The following is a 14,439-nucleotide window of genomic DNA, read 5'->3' on the forward strand; positions in this document are numbered from 1 at the left end:
CTCCACAGCACCTAGCACGCAGGCCTCCACGTGGTAAGCACTCAGAAAGTTTGTGTTGGACGAAGAATATTTTCTCAAGTCAGAGCTCCACGCGCAAGACCTAAGAGCAGAAGCACCAGAGGGCGCCCACGAGTCCGCCCACCCGCCCGTCCCCAGGGCCCCGGCAGGATTCAAGGCTGGGTGCGGTCCTTCTGTCCCAAGCAGTTGCGCGCCCCAGCGAGAAGAGGGGGCGAGGGGAGCCCCACGTCCTGGCCCCGCCCCGCCTCTTCCCCGGAGCCCAGGCGCGCGGAGCAGCCGGGTGCGGAACAACGACACGACATCCTGTTTTTGGGGCCCGCGGCTCCGCCTGCGCCTCTGCTGATCTTGTCTTTCCCCGGGTGCTGACGCCAGCTCCCCTTCCCCCCGTCTCCGCACCCTTCCCAGGGGTCTGGGGCCTTCCCACTGCTGAATCACCGCCACCCCGCGCTCCCCCGGGGCTCGGGGCAGGGGTGGGGACTGTCCCAGCCGGACCCATTCTGGCCAAATCCCAGCCTGGGCCATCGCTCGATCCCGGGGCTTGACTGAAGGTACCAGGCCTAGGGGCGCCCGTTCTCAGCATCTTCTCGCAGGGGTGGGTGGGGGCGAGATACGATGAGAGGGGGACAAAACCCAAGCGCCTAGGCTAGGGCCTCTGCTGGGGTGAGGGTGGCAAGAAGGAGGCTGGGAGGACTGCCCTTAGACGCCCTGACCTTAAGGGCCTCAGAGGTAAAGGGCTGGGGTGAGGGAACCCAGCACCCGGCCGGGGGCCAACCGGCTGGGGGCGACCGGGGGTTGGGGGGACCGGCCCGCGGACTTCCTGGTCGGGCCCCGCCCTGGCCCGGCCCGCTCCCGCGCCCCGCCCCGCCGGCGGGCCCGCCCCCCCCACTTCCTCCGGCCTCCCGCTCTCACTTCCTTCTCGAGCCCCGAGCCGCTGCCGCCGCCCCCAGCTCCCCCGCAGCGGGGAGGGCACCAGGTGAGGCCCGGCACCGGCCGGCGGGCTGAGGGTCCGGGGAAAGGGAGCCCGGCCGGCCCGGGACTGGACGCGAGCGCAGGCCCGGGAAGTTTGGCTTCGGGAGGCCGCGGCGGGAGGTGCTCGGCTCGCTCCAAGTTGGGCGGGCGCGGCCGGCCGGGCGGGGCGGGGACGGGCACGGGCCACTGCGAGCCGGCGACGGCTCCGGGAGGGTGGGGGTTCCTGTACCGATGGCGGCGGTACCGGCCCCCGGGAGCCGCGAGGGACTCCTGAGGTCGGAGGGGCTCCCGCTCCGAGAGAAAAGTCTCTGAGGGGAAGAGCTCTGAGCTGGGAGATGGGACTCAGAGATGGGGTGCCCCCAGGAGTTGCGGGAGGGCTGTTCTGAAGTGTGTTGAGGGGAAGGGGCCCCTGGGCTAGAGAACTGCTTTGGCAGTTGTGACACTTGTGAGGTAGAGAGAGAGGCTGTCTATTGCCTCTGAAGCCCTGGGCTGCGGAGAAGGAGCTCCTTCCTTGGAAGATCGACTCCGGTCCAGACTGCAGCCCAAGGGTCCTCTGTGCTCAGGAGGGTGGGGGACCCCCGGCCGACCCCAGTGCTTCTCTCTGTGTGTCTCTGTCTGAAGCATAACCTCTCCATCCCTGGAAGGGAGAAACAAGTATTGTAGTGAGCAAACATCGGCTGTGCCTAGCTGGCCGTTGCCTGGCACTGCTCATTGGCGGGGTAGACGGAGGAAGGAAAGGAACCAGGTCTTCCCCTGTTACAGAAGTGGAAGGGCTCTTACTCGGAGGTGCTGATCATCCTTAGCGAGAGGGCCTCACTGAGAGCAGGACTGTTTTTAGGAGATGGAGAGAATAGGGCTTCTGGGAGGCCACAAAGACTCTTGCCTTGGAAAATAATGAGGAGCCATCTCCTAGTCTTCCCTCTCCCCCATTGTTAGTCCCTGAACTCTACAAGTTCTCATTCTGTCTTCCTTCATTCCTTTTTCAGACTCTACTCTCGAACCCTTTGTCACCCTCTTCTCGCATCCTCTCCAGTTGCTTTTCCTCCAAACACACAGTCATGCCTGGCCCCTGACCTCTCCTCTGCCCTGCTTCTCTGTCCATCCTTGTCCTCTCCTTGTGGCCTCCCTGCTGCCTTCTTTGCCCAGCTTCTGGCTCCGCACACATATCCACCCTCTTGATTCTTCTGTCTGCCCTCACTTTGATGGATCCCTGTCTTCTCCTTCCGTTTCAGTAAAGAATCTCCAGCTTTGGGGAACCTTTCAGACCACCCTAATTCAGAGAGGCGGGCTGCAGCCTCCCCTTGATAAAAGTGATGAAGGGTTTGGAAAACCTCTGTAGATGTGTATGTGCGTGCAAGTGTCTACACGTACATATCTTTATCTTTTGGAGACAAAATAACTGCCCTCAGCCTTGAGGGGGCCCAGAGCAGGGGAAGCCAGCAGAATGAAGGGAACCTGCAGTGGGTGAGGTTGTGGTTAGGTAGGAGGAAGCAGTCTGTAGCATTCGGAGTATCAGGGTAGAGTGACACAATATTGAATAGGACTGGTGAGAGAGGCCGTGGGAAATCAAAATCTCCCAGACCCTTAGGTGCTTAGTCAAGAGGCCAGGCCTGGAGCCTGGGGGAGAGCCTAAAGGTCCCTGACTGCATTGCTCATTGGTTCCAGCACCGCCTGGTGGGGAGAAGGGAACCAGGTCAGCTAGGTGTGATGGAAGGAAAGTGCAGGGTTCAAGAGGGAAGACTATGGCTGGTTTAACTTCAATCTTAAATGTCTTAGTTCCAGTTCAGGAAAAAAAAAGGGGTATGAGGCAAAGGTGTCTGCCTGCTCTTTCCTGCTGCTTTCAGGGCTGCCCAGGCCAGATTCCCATGTGCCCTGGGCTGCATCAAGGCCTTGGTGACCAGGAAGCTCTCTAGAGTTCTGCTTACCCCTCTTCCTCAGGCATCCTTAATATTCTCTGTCTCACCTAAGAGCCTGTTCCCTCTCTGTTGGGAATTTCTTCCGAGTCTAACTGAAATCCAGCCTGGCTCTTTGTAAGCCTTGCTATCCCCATTCTAGAGCCTTTGGGATGCATGCTGAGAGATCATGCTTCCCTCTGCCTTCTCAGGTCTACTCTATTCATTTCTCTCCACTAGAAGAGAAGTGGAGGACAGCAAGTGCTACATTTGTGGGATTCCCAAGCACAGCTAGGTTTAAGGACCATTCCTGTACCCCATTATGTCTCCTTCCCTTCTCACAGTTGTCTGTTCCCATGATTGTTTCTTCCTCCGCACTCCTGTCTGTCCTACTGACATTCTGGGAGGTATAGAGGTTTGGCCCCAGCAGGAAGTCCCAAGGACCTGCATAAAAATCCCAGCTCAGGGGAGGACATATATGCAAGGAATTTCCCAGCATCAGGGCTCAGTTAAAAAACCACCCAGGAGTCCTGACTTCCCACCTACCAAACCAGTACTTATTTTAGATAAATGAGCAACCAACAGGATTCTAAGAGTAAAGATAGGATGGATGAAACAGGGGTTCTCCCAGACAAGACCTGGCCCCACTGAAAGTTTGAGCTAATTGCATGAAAGCCACCACCGGAAAAATATAACCAAGGTGGGAGGAATCTAAGTGGGGAAATATTTTGCAGAGGGTGGGGGTGAGGAATATGTACCTGCTATAGAAGGCTACCATTGAGGTCTTGGCTAAAAAAACTATGGTCAGGGTCTTTACCTGAAGAGAAGTGTCTCAGGTCAAGATCCTGGTTGAGAATCTAAGATACGGAGAGTTGTTTCTGGCAAGATGTTACGGCAGATGAAGTGGCTGGTGTAAATTTTTAGGCGGTCATGAGCAGGAAGATTTGAGAGGTTGTGGCTGTAGTGAGACAGTTGGGAAGATATTAGAATGCAGGTAGCTGAGCAACTGAAAAGAAGATGGGGGCCCAGACTAAAGACCCCTCCTGCATACACAGTGTATACCTGTGAGTGGTGAGGCTCATAGGGTTCTGTGAAGAGGGAAACCAAAGACAAAGCCTGGGCCGCCTCCCCAGAACAGATTGGTTTTCCTGTCCAGGGTCCAGCTTCCTCTTTTGTCCTCATGTCATGGGGGTAGGGCATCTCCCCCGGAGCTCGAGCCTAGAGGAGGCTCTCCTCAGCTGGGAAAGAGTGGCTGTCTGTCCAGTAATGTCAGTTCTGAATCACGGATGCCCCAGCACTGGCTAGGCATGAGGGCCTAGAAGCAAAACAGGCTCAGATGTCAACCTGGCCCCTTTGGCCCATTTCCTGAAGGGATAAACTATGGTAGGGTCATCCTGAATGAGGTCAGAGCAGTGGGCCCATTCCCAGGCTAGAGGTCAGGAAACCCAGGTCCTTGTCCTGGATTTGCTCACAATCCTGTAACTAACTCTCGTCAGCTTTCTCTCTTGTGGCTCAGCTTCAGAAGTAAGGAGTTGCCTATCAATAGCTCCAAAGAGCATTCGGAATACTGATAGCTCTGACTCTCCTTCCCTCAAGAGGCTCCTCAGAGCAGGGCCCCCAACTCTGGACCCCACCTTGAACAGGTCTAAGTAGCTGTCTGGGTGTGTGGCCCCTTTCCCCAAAGCACAAGAGAAGAGGCCAGAGAGTCAGGGACTTTGCCAGGGGACAGCAACATGGGGGAGTACCCGATGCCTGGCTCCAGCTCTGCCCCACTGACAGTGGAAAATAGATGCCGGAGTTTCCTCCTTGATGTTTTTTTCCCTTGTGGAAACCCCCTCAGGTCTGGGGCGGTGTTGAAGTGACTGGGCAGCCCTGGGTCTCTGGGTATTTTCAGGTGGGGAGGCAGGATTGGGAGGATGGCACTTCTGTACAGCCTCGTGTGAAATGAGCAGAGGCAAAGGAAGTGCCACTTCACGGGCCTTCCGTGGGGCCCCAGGACTGCTGAGCTGCTGTTAGTGGGGAGGAGGAAGGAGGAGGAAGCAAGTGTTCAGCCTTCCTCTGTGCTGCCTGGTGGGGGAGGAGGGCAGCCTCCTTAGCTCCCCCAGCCTGCTGCGCTGGCCCTGGGGCTGGCTGTATGTGGAGCACCCCAGGTGCTCGGGCACCAGGAGAAGAAGGAGAGGAGCTGGGACTGAGTGAAAGGGCCCCAGCCTCCCACACCCCTCCCAGCTATATCTGTCTTGTACCCTCCTCCTCCCCGATCCCTAGTGGGTAGACTCAACTCCCTCCATCTCCTACTCTGTCTGCAGGATCCTCCACGGGGGCTAAAGGGTGGAGAATGGAAAGAGGTGGAGAATTCTCCAGCGTGAATTTTTTTTTTTAAGGCTGGGAACTAGGCTGTCTTGGGTTCTGTCCCTGCTGATGGGAGAAGGGGAAGAAAAAGCAAGACTCAGCCCTTGGCTTGGTCCCAGCCCCATGCTGACCTCATGTCTCCCCCAGCTTCCTCCTGCTAGCCCAGCTGCAGCCCCTTTGAGCCTCTTCGTACCATCCCTCTCCTACTCCCCCCTTCAAACAGACAGACTGGCAGAACTTCTGAAGCTGTTTCTAACACTGACCATGACCCTGACCCTGACCTCATCTTTGACCAGCCCTGGTCTTCAGATATTCCAGTCCTTAGCCTCATCAGTACCACTTTTCCTACCCATCTTCCTTATCACCACTGGACTAGAGCTATGCCTGCTCCAACCCCTCTCACTCTTCCAGCTGAGGGACAGGGCACTCCCTCAGTTACCCTAAATCATACTCAAGGGGAGGAAGTTAGTTACCCTTGTCTGGTGTCTCCTGGGCCTGGAGGCCCTTCCTTCTTCCCAGAATCAAAGTCTGAATTGATGAGAGAGGAGGTGTCAGTCAGTCTGCAGCTTTTGCTCAGCCCTCTGCTGGGCTTGTGGAAGTAGGCAGGACAGATTTCCCTTCTCATGAAGCTCGTGTTAGTTCAACACAATGAACCTAAATAACAGTACTGGGGGAGGTGGGGCAGAAGGGATGGTGTCCTTGAGAAGCTGGGGAATGGAGCTGGGCCCTGAAGGACTGGGAGGCTGTGGAGTGGGGTGACAGTGGAAGGGGAGCAGAATTCCAGAAAGAGGAACTCCCATATGCAAAGACATGAAGGACAGATTGAGTTCATTCAGCTATTTACTGACAGCCACTGCATGCCATGCTTAGCCCAGGAAGACATGGCCAGGACCTTACCCTCTAGGCCCTCCCAGTCTAGTGACAAGAGATTCAGATAAGCTTCCATGTGACTGAGATAGACTGCACCTGTGAGAAAATCAGGACCCAGACCTTGGATGGAATAAGTCATTGGTGACTTGGGTGGTTTACAAAAATCTTTCCCGGAGGAGGTGGCAGTGGTGCTTGGCTCTGGAGGACAAATTAGGGGATCCTTTGAGGCAGTTGGAGTCTTCTGAGCTGCTGAGTGGTGGACTGAAGGGTGGAAATTGGGGAGAAATGCTGGATTCTCACCAGGACAGTGAATATGGCTACTTGATGTGTTCTACGGAAGAGAATGTGGAGGCTGCTTGTGGAGAGGATCTGGGTGATGTGGCCAGAGCCTAGGATCAGAATACCCCGAGTGATGTATAGTTAGGATGAGTTTCAGGGAGGATTGCAGGAGGGGATCTCCCTTGTCAGGGAGGCAGATTAAAAGGCTCCAGTAAGTTCTCACTGCCTTCATACTCCCCCGGCTCTTAGGGCCTATTCCTCCCCTCCCCCACTCCCAGTTGGGACACTTCCCCTGCTACAACTGCCACAGAGATCTGGCAATCAGGCAATATGCTGCTTCCTTTCCCTCCCCCATTCTGGGCCTGCCTGGGCCACACCCCAAGACCAGGCCCCACTAGGTACAGGCTAGGCTCTGGGGACTATGCTCAGATAGGATGAGCCCCTTGGACTGTGCTCCCTGCGGGAGCCAGGTCAAACTGATACTGGGAGGAAAGATTCTTGCCTATCCCAGTCAAAGCTTTTGGCTGCCACTCCTGTCCAGTAAGATTCAGCACTGCAGTTTGGACTATGGAGGTGTCAGTCCAGTCTGGGCTTCTGACCTGTTTATGCAGATCTCAGTAACTGAAACAGAAGCATACAGATCAGAAGCCTGTACTCAGCTTTTTGGTGGGGGAGTCGAGGAGGTCAAGCTTCAGTATTGGTCAGGGGGGCATCCACAAGCTAAGGAACTTGTATGTGACTACTGCAGAAGGATCATGACTCAGAGCCAAAGGAGGGTTACAAGGGTGGCCATACTGTGGAAGTTCAAAGAAAGGAGAATTCAGTAGCCTCATGGGACCATGAGACTTAAGCTAGGTCTTGAGTCAGTAAGATTTGAGAGGGGAGGAGTGGCAGCAGAGAGAAGAACAGGAGGAAAAGTTCAGAAGCCAGAATGATCCTGGCCTGTTTACATAGGACAGTGAAGACCCCTCTGGACCAGGGAACTCCCATTTCAAAGTACCTGCTTAGTACCTACACATTGTGTATCAACGCACTTCATCTATATAACAGCCTTATAGGGTTGATACTATTAGGGTTAGCTCATTATGGCAGAACTAGGATTTAAACCCAGCTCTGTGGAATGTGTAGAGTGCTCAGTCACTCAGTTGTGTCCAACTCTTTGTGACCCCTTGGACTGCAGCCTGCCAGGCCCCTCTGTCCATGTGATTCTCCAGGCAAGAATACTGGAGCAGTTGCCATTAACTTCTCTAGGGGATCTTGACCCAGGGATCAAACCCGAGTCTCCTGTGTCTCCTGCACTGCAAGCGGATTCTTTATCTGACTCCAAAACTTTTGCCAGATTATGAATAACTCTGAAAGCCAAGATGAGGGACCAGGCATGATCTGAATTAAGCTGGGAATAGAAAGCCAGAACAAGTCATTATAATATGGCTAAGACTATACTAATCTGCAAATGTTTATTTACATACTAAACAAAAGTTCTTTTTTTTTTTTTTTTTGAGTGACCTAGTGAATAAGTTAGTCGATCCCCCAACCCCAGGCAGGCCATTGTCCTTGTCTGGCCTCCTACAGCATTGACTGTTCTTTATCCTGCATGGTACAGGCTAGATCCTACCTTTTGAGCATGCGCCCTCCTTAAATGAGCTATGGGAACTTATTTGACCCAGTTCAGGCCATAGGTGTTCAGAGAAAAGAGTTGTCCTGGGAGAGAGGATAAGGATCTGAACTATCCCTGAATGGGGAGAATTGGGCTGCCGCCACCTCTCAAGCACCTGTATACTCAATGATTCCAGCCTCTCGGTAGGAAAGGCTTTGCCTTTGCCACCTTCTCTGTGCAGCCCACGTCCAGGTTTATAAAGCATGTTCATCCCTGTGCCCGGGATCCTCCCTGCTGCCCTTTGAGACAGGGAGGGTGAGTTTTATCATGCCTGTCATACAAATGAAGAAACTAGGGTTCCAGGAAGGGAAGTGAGTTACTGGCTTAAGGTCACAAAGTCAGCTGGTAAGGGTAACTTGGAGGCTGTGTGACACACTGAGGATAGGGCTTTGGATTGCAAAATTGGAGTCTGTGTTTAAAAAAAGGGGGGGAGGGGGTCTATGTTGGGTCCTGTGCTGACTAGCTGTGTGATGTTGTTATTTTAACTGCTCTGGGTTTGTTTCCTCATCTGCAAGTATGAATAGTACCAATGAGTTGTTAGAAGGATGAAAAAATGTAATACCATGTGATCTGTAAAGGGTTGTACCGTGGAGGGCTTTTAATCAAGGGGTAGAGTCAGCAGGTGATCCCAGGAGGTCAGAGTCAGGGATCTGGTGCCCTTGGCCCTATGTTGTATTGCCTCTGCCCTGCCTGTTTCTGGACACTACCTCCCTCGTGATCCTTTTCCGGTGTCAGTCCCGGTTCCCTCAGCAGCCCGGAAGCTTCCTGCTCCCTCCTCGCTCCTTTGAGGGCTGATTTACTGATTGCTGGTTGATAACCCCTCCCTAGAAAGCTGCCTGGAGCCAGCTGTACTTCTGGTCTCTCTGGCCTTGTGACTGTCAGCCAGAGTCCCCTCCTTGCCTTCCTGCCTAGGCCAGCCCAGTGCTGGGCTTGGGGGGAGGAGTTCCTGGTCACACAGCCATGGCCACTCCCCTGCTTTGTGTGCAGCTAAAGATTTACAGGCCTAGAGAGCATCTGCTCTTCAAGATGCTGGGTTCTCCTCAACCTTCCAGTGGACACGAGGAATGGCACCAACACCGCCTCCCCAAGATGCTGTCTCTTCCCCCAAGGAAGAAGCCACAGAATCCTAAGAACATGAACATGCCCTGACTTGAGCTCAGGTGCCAAGGTCTTAGGCGTTTGCTGACTGACTCAACCTTCCCACCCCGACCCTGTGCTCCCAGGGGCCTTTCCTATCTCCATCATCTTGTCCTCTGCCCCCAGGCTCCTTAGTGTCTCATCTCATCCACTTAGTATCCTTGCACAGGCTTTTTTCTCTCCATTTCACAGATTGGGAAACTGAGGCCCAGAGAGGGTAAGTGCCTCTTGCTTGGTTGCAGTGAGTTGGCAGCAAAGCAGCCCTGGGGCTAGGACTTGGCTGAGTTCTCTTGACTTCCAGTCCCAAATCCTCAAATGCCCTAGAGGGTCCTTGTCTTCTTTCTGGACCCATACCCTTGAGGCCCTCTATCTGCTCTCCTGAGGTTGAACACACATTTATTCATGCAAATAAGATGGAAATATTTTTACTGTAAACCAGAGAGGCAGCCTCATAGAATGAACTCACTTCCCTCCCAGCTGGTCCCAGGGGAAGCTGGGGCCTGGGAGGGACCAAGCCCTGGATTCTATGCAGGTTCCACACCACCAGGATTCCTTTTCTACTTTCCAGTGGTAGATTCCCCCTGGTCCCTCCAAATTTGATTTTTGAGGCTTTGGGACCAATAGTTGAGAGGACAGGTTGGAGGATAAGGGTTGGCAGACCAGGGTACAGTTTTGCTGTGTATAAAGTGAAATGGAGAAGATGGGCCAGGGATGATAGCTCTTGGGTGGAGCAGGAGATAGCTAAGAGGACTGGGTGTGTCATACTGTCATACACAGAGCTGTCCCCTCCCAGGGAGCAGGGACCTGGTTATGAGAGAGCTGCAGGGAAAGGAAGTCACATACCAGCCAGAAAAAGTCCCCCGTGGCTGAGAGGAAGTAGTCAATTAGAGGACTACCCTTGCCACAGCAGTATAAATAATCACAGGGTTTCCGGAAGCTCTGTTCTGTTCCAGAATTCGGAAGAGCAGTTCCTCACCTCGAGGGCCTGTGAGCTGCAGAGGTGACCAGGTGATAGTTAGAACAGGGACTCCTCTCAAACTTACCCCACGGATAATTACAGCAGCTGACTTATTTGCCACTTCCTGTGTGCCATGCCTCATGCCAAACACTCTCTACATGTTAGCTTATTTTATACTCTCACCAGCTCTATCCCCATCTTACAGATGAGAAAATTTGAGGCTTAGGAAACTTAAATATGTTGCCCGAGAATCATATTTGACTAGTTGGTGGAGCTGTGATTAGAATCCTTGACCAGTCTGATACCAGCATGTCTTCTCAGTGATAGTACTTAATGACACTGTGTTCTCTGCCCAAAAGTCCAGAAGCCACTCAGATTCTTCAGAGGCACAGGCCATGATCTCAGGAAAGGGATAGAAGATTAAGGGGAAAATCAAATTTTTGTCTTATTCTTCTGTTCATCCCTCTTGGCTGGGCTTTAACCCTCCTTGAGAGAAGATACAGATGTCTGGGACCCCTGGCTTCTGCCTTGCTCATCATTACACACCCAGATTCCAGACCAAATCCCAGCCTTGGCTCTATCTCCAGTGTTCCCCTGCACTGAGTCACCAGCCTGGCTCTGTGTGGCCAGATAGGGTTCCCCCGCTTCCACGAATGATGGTGTAAGCTCTCCCTCCTTTTCACCATTCCCAGGGCACCCTAGTTTGAGATTGGCAGCTGCCTAGAGAATTGTGCCCCTTACTCAACAGGCTTCTCATAACACATTTCGGTTTGCAGTCAGTAGCCAAGATGTCATGTTTGGAATTGAAGCATCAGTGCTCTAGGGCTGGTGGGTCCTGAGATGGGAGGCTCCACCCATGGCTGCATCTCAGAGTAACCTGTGCCAGAAGCCCTCTCCAGTATACCAGTGGGAGGGGTGCCTATCTGATAGAGGGTCTAGTAGATCCCTACACATGTGCCCTGTCCTTTTGTGTCAGTACTTCCTGGAGGAAAAATCAGTTCAGTTCAGTTCAGTCGCTCAGTCGTGTCCGACTCTTTGCAACCCCATGAATCGCAGCACACCAGGCCTCCCTGTCCATCACAAAGTCCCAGAGTTCACTCAAACTCAAGTCCATCGAGTCAGTGATGCCATCCAGCCATCTCATCCTCTGGCGTCCCCTTCTCCTCCTGCCCCCAATCCTTCCCAGCATCAGAGTCTTTTCCAATCAGTCAGCTCTTCGCATGAGGTAGCCAAAGTACTGGAGTTTCAGCTTCAGCATCATTCCTTCCAAAGAAATCCCAAGGCTGATCTCCTTCAGAATGGACTGGTTGGATCTCCTTGCAGTCCAAGGGACTCTCAAGAGTCTTCACCAACACCACAGTTCAAGAGCATCAATTCTTCAGCGCTCAGCCTTCTTCACAGTCCAACTCTCACATCCATACATGACCACTGGAAAAACCATAGCCTTGACTAGACGGACCTTTGTTGGCAAAGTAATGTCTCTGCTTTTCAATATGCTATCTAGGTTGGTCATAACTTTCCTTCCAAGGAGTAAGTGTCTTTTAATTTCATGGCTGCAGTCACCATCTGCAGTGATTTTGGAGCCCCCAAAAATAAAGTCTGACACTGTTTCCACTGTTTCCCCATCTATTTGCCATGAAGTGATGGGACCGGATGCCATGATCTTCGTTTTCTGAATGTTGAGCTTTAAGCCAACTTTTCACTCTCCACTTTCACTTTCATCAAGAGGCTTTTTAGTTCCTCTTCACTTTCTGCCATAAGGGTGGTGTCATCTGCATATCTGAGGTTATTGATATTTCTCCCGGCAATCTTGATTCCAGCTTGTGTTTCTTCCAGTCCAGCGTTTCTCATGATGTACTCTGCATAGAAGTTAAATAAACAGGGTGACAATATACAGCCTTGATGTACTCCTTTTCCTGTTTGGAACCAGTCTGTTGTTCCATGTCCACTTCTAACTGTTGCTTCCTGACCTGCATACAAATTTCTCAAGAGGCAGATCAGGTGGTCTGGTATTCCCATCTCTTTCAGAATTTTGCACAGTTTATTGTGATCCACACAGTCAAAGGCTTTGGCATAGCCAATAAAGCAGAAATAGATGTTTTTCTGGAACTCTCTTGCTTTTTCCATGATCCAGCGGATGTTAGCAATTTGATCTCTGGTTCCTCTGCCTTTTCTAAAACCAGCTTGAACATCAGGAAGTTCACAGTTCACGTATTGCTAAAGCCTGGCTTGGAGAATTTTGAGCATTACTTTACTAGCATGTGAGATGAGTGCAATTGTGCAGTAGTTTGAGCATTCTTTGGCATTGCCTTTCTTTGGGATTGGAATGAAAACTGACCTTTTCCAGTCCTGTGGCCAAAAGTAGCTAATACTTATTGAATGCATATTATGACCAGACCCTGTACTAAATGCTTTACATGTGTTAATGTATATAATCTTCACAACAACCCAATGAAGTAGGTATTATTTCATCCCCATTTTACAGATTAGGAAAATGAGACATAGAGAGGTTAAGTAATTTGTTCAGGGTCATAAAGCTAGGAGATAACAGAACTAGATTTTGACCTTAGTCTGCCATCAGAACTTACATGCTTCACATAATATATTACACATTAGTGCCAGCCTCCTTATTCTTGAGCATCCTTGCTTGGTCTCAGGACCTGTCTCCCATTTTATGTCTGTCTGTCTGTGGTCTGTCTTGATGGGATTGCAGGATGGTGTCAGGTTAATAGAACTGGAGCTGGTTCCCCTCTGTATGCCCCCATCCTTTCTTCCCAGGACTCCCTAACCGAGAGTATCCCTCTCGTCTGTCCACAGGTCACTGCATCCAGAGGGACCCAGAACGGGAAGGAGGCACAGCCTCCAGCTGCACCCACGATGCAGAGCATCAAGTGTGTGGTGGTGGGCGATGGAGCCGTGGGCAAGACATGCCTGCTCATCTGCTACACAACCAACGCCTTCCCCAAGGAGTACATCCCCACAGTGTTCGACAATTACAGCGCCCAGAGTGCAGTGGACGGGCGCACGGTGAACCTGAACCTGTGGGACACAGCGGGCCAGGAGGAGTATGACCGCCTCCGCACACTCTCCTACCCTCAGACCAACGTGTTTGTCATCTGTTTCTCCATTGCCAGCCCGCCCTCCTATGAGAATGTGCGGCACAAGTGGCATCCAGAAGTGTGCCACCACTGCCCTGATGTGCCCATCCTCCTGGTGGGCACCAAGAAGGACCTGAGAGCCCAGCCTGACACCCTGCGGCGCCTGAAGGAGCAGGGCCAGGCGCCCATCACGCCGCAGCAGGGCCAGGCGCTGGCCAAGCAGATCCACGCTGTGCGCTACCTCGAGTGCTCGGCCCTGCAGCAGGACGGCGTCAAGGAAGTGTTTGCCGAGGCTGTCCGGGCTGTGCTCAACCCCACGCCTGTCAAGCGTGGGCGGTCCTGTGTCCTCTTGTGACCCTGGCACTCAGCTTGGAGGCTGCCCCTGCCCCCCCCAACCAGTTGTGCCTTTGTGCCTTGGCGCCTTGTCTGCCCCCAGCTGTGCCTTAAGGACTAATTCTGGCACCCCTTGCCAAGGGGGCTCCCCGAATGCCTTTTTCTCCTGAAGGAGGCCCACAGGGAGAGGGTCTTTGGGCCCTGCCCCACTCTGCTTGGGAACACCAGGTATTCTTGAGAGCTCACCCAGGCCGAGGACGGGCCCCTCCTCAAGAAGCCAACCAGGTGCCCCCTCCCCATTTCCCCCTACTGACCAGATGTTGCTGCCTATTGTGGTGCCTTCTCTCAGGTTAGGAGTGCTCTGCCATCCCTAACCTCTCCCTCGCTGCTCTTCGATTGCTCCACCCTCATGATGCGCTCTCCCTGCCCCAGAGAAGGAGCCACAGAATCCTAAGAAGATGAATGTGCCCTAACCTACCCTCATGTGCCTAAGCCTTAGCATCCGCTGACTGACTCAGCCCCACCCCCACCCCCTCCGGGCTCCTGGGGGCCCCTCCTACCCCCATCAGCATCAATAAAACCTCCTGTCTCCAATGGCCCTGGCTCCTCCCTGTGTGCTGGGCATTGGGGGTTGGGCAGGGACCGAGCATGGGCTAGGACTCCCCAGAGACTGGGAGCCTTTTGTTTCCTACAAGAGGGGATAGGGGACAATAGACTTCATTGTGGTCCCCCCACCCCCCAATTTCCCTAACAAAGCTCTGGGCTCCCTTGGAGGGGCCCCAGTCTTGTCCTGGGGCCCAGCCACAGATTCTGCAGTTGTCTGGGATGCAAAGCAAGAGGAAAAACTTCCTTATCTAAGGCTCAGAAAGGGAGAGGCTG

General features: G+C 53.1%; 1 protein-coding gene across 2 annotated transcripts; it reads left to right on the plus strand.

Moving 5' to 3' along the window:
* Nucleotides 1–454: 454 nt before the first annotated feature.
* Nucleotides 455–14,149, plus strand: RHOG (ras homolog family member G). 2 transcript variants are annotated; one of them, XM_055548926.1, is made up of 2 exons: nucleotides 455–566; nucleotides 12,947–14,149. In XM_055548926.1, the coding sequence occupies exon 2, from the start codon at nucleotides 13,007–13,009 to the stop codon at nucleotides 13,580–13,582; it is 576 nt and encodes a 191-aa protein (XP_055404901.1). In that variant the 5' UTR covers nucleotides 455–566; nucleotides 12,947–13,006; the 3' UTR covers nucleotides 13,583–14,149. The 2 variants fall into 2 exon arrangements, with proteins under 2 accessions (XP_055404901.1, XP_055404900.1); XM_055548925.1 differs by lacking the exon at nucleotides 455–566 and adding an exon at nucleotides 926–991.
* Nucleotides 14,150–14,439: the final 290 nt, after the last annotated feature.

Source organism: Bubalus kerabau, chromosome 15 (assembly GCF_029407905.1).
Source record: "Bubalus kerabau isolate K-KA32 ecotype Philippines breed swamp buffalo chromosome 15, PCC_UOA_SB_1v2, whole genome shotgun sequence".
In the NCBI taxonomy this organism is placed as follows: domain Eukaryota; kingdom Metazoa; phylum Chordata; class Mammalia; order Artiodactyla; family Bovidae; genus Bubalus; species Bubalus kerabau.